Genomic DNA, 1431 nt, shown 5'->3' with positions numbered 1-1431 from the left:
AGTCTTTATATTCATTCTAGAATAAAAGATCTCAGAAGACATTATTTACTTTCATTTAAAATTATAATCAAGGGTAGGAGGTGGGGATGGCTAGGGTATAGGGAATGGTGGGTAGAAAATGGATACAAGTGTACTTGGACAACAACAACAAAAAAAGATAAAATATTATAATCAAGGACACATTTTTTGAAATACCAAAAAAGTGTTGGGAAAACTCCTCACTGAGACACACTTTCCCTCCCACCTGTGACACTGTTTCCTGTCACCATCACAGAGAAGCACCCAGACCAGACCAGAGCACAGACTTCTCACTCTGCAGGAGAGCTGTTCAGCATGACACCTGCTGCCTTGCTGTGGGCAGCCATGGTCTCTGCCTGTCTGGGTAAGGAAGGTGTAGGTCTTCATTTACAATGTTTTCTAATGGGGCTCAGAAGCAAGAGGAGATTAACAGCACAGGACCTGCATGCCTCACAGAGGCCAGCTATGGGGAGCCCAAAAGCTGACAGGTTCTACCTGAGGTTTGGGTCAAGAAGAGAAAGGCGGGTGGTGATGGGAACCAGCTGTGAGCCTGCCTGCTCTGTCTGTCTGGTGGCCCACCCAGTGCAGTCAGTCCTTTCTGTCTTCCTTCCCACAGGATCCAGCATCGCCCAGACAGTCACTCAGACTCAACCAGAAATGTCTGTGCAGGAGACAGAGACTGTGACCCTGGCCTGCACATATGAAGCTAGTAGCAGGAATTATTATTTGTTCTGGTACAAACAGCCTCCCAGTGGGGAGATGATTCTCATTATCTACCAGGACGCTTATAAGGAACAAAATGCAACGAATAATCGCTTCTCTGCGAACTTCCAGAAAGCAAGCAAACACTTTGGCCTCAGGATCTCAGAATCCCAGCTGGAGGATGCAGCGATGTATTTCTGTGCTCTCAGTGGGAGCACAGTGAGATGAGTGACAGGGAGAGGCATACAGAAACCTCAACCACAGCATTGGTGTCGGGGGGGTGAGAAGTGGTTGGGGAAATAGGAACATAGAATATCATTGCCTTCCTTTGAAATAAAAGCTCCTTCTATCTGAATATAAGAAACAAAGAAGGATGAATGTCTACAGTCTGTAAGTCTTTAAAAATAATATTGTGTGTAGTGTCTTCCAGTGTTACAAAATTTCTTCATACACATGTCACATGTAAACCTCTTATCTTTATATGGTGTATATGACAGATTACACTTCCTGAGCACTTTCTTTTTCCAAAATATCTTTATAATTTACCTGGGAGCAACATACTTCTAAGAATCTTAAACTATATCATTCTGTTAATTAAAGCTTTTATAAAAAATATATTTCTTTTTTATCATTTTTAATTGTTGTTCAAATACTGCTGTTTCCATATTCCCACCATGACTTTCCCCCGCCTCACCCACCAACACCTCTCAC

General features: G+C 42.9%; 1 gene segment (V, D, J or C); it reads left to right on the top strand.

The window, feature by feature from the left end:
• The first annotated feature begins 333 nt into the window (after window positions 1-333).
• LOC123826710 lies at window positions 334-948 on the top strand. The segment is given in 2 exon segments: window positions 334-382; window positions 635-948. Coding segments are annotated over 2 exon segments (363 nt in total).
• Window positions 949-1431: the final 483 nt, after the last annotated feature.

This window comes from Phyllostomus hastatus, unplaced genomic scaffold (assembly GCF_019186645.2).
Source record: "Phyllostomus hastatus isolate PE091 unplaced genomic scaffold, TTU_PhHast_1.1 phas_contig_846, whole genome shotgun sequence".
NCBI lineage: Eukaryota > Metazoa > Chordata > Mammalia > Chiroptera > Phyllostomidae > Phyllostomus > Phyllostomus hastatus.
Note: the sequence above shows the minus strand (reverse complement) of the source record. Positions and strands in the feature narration are given on the sequence as shown.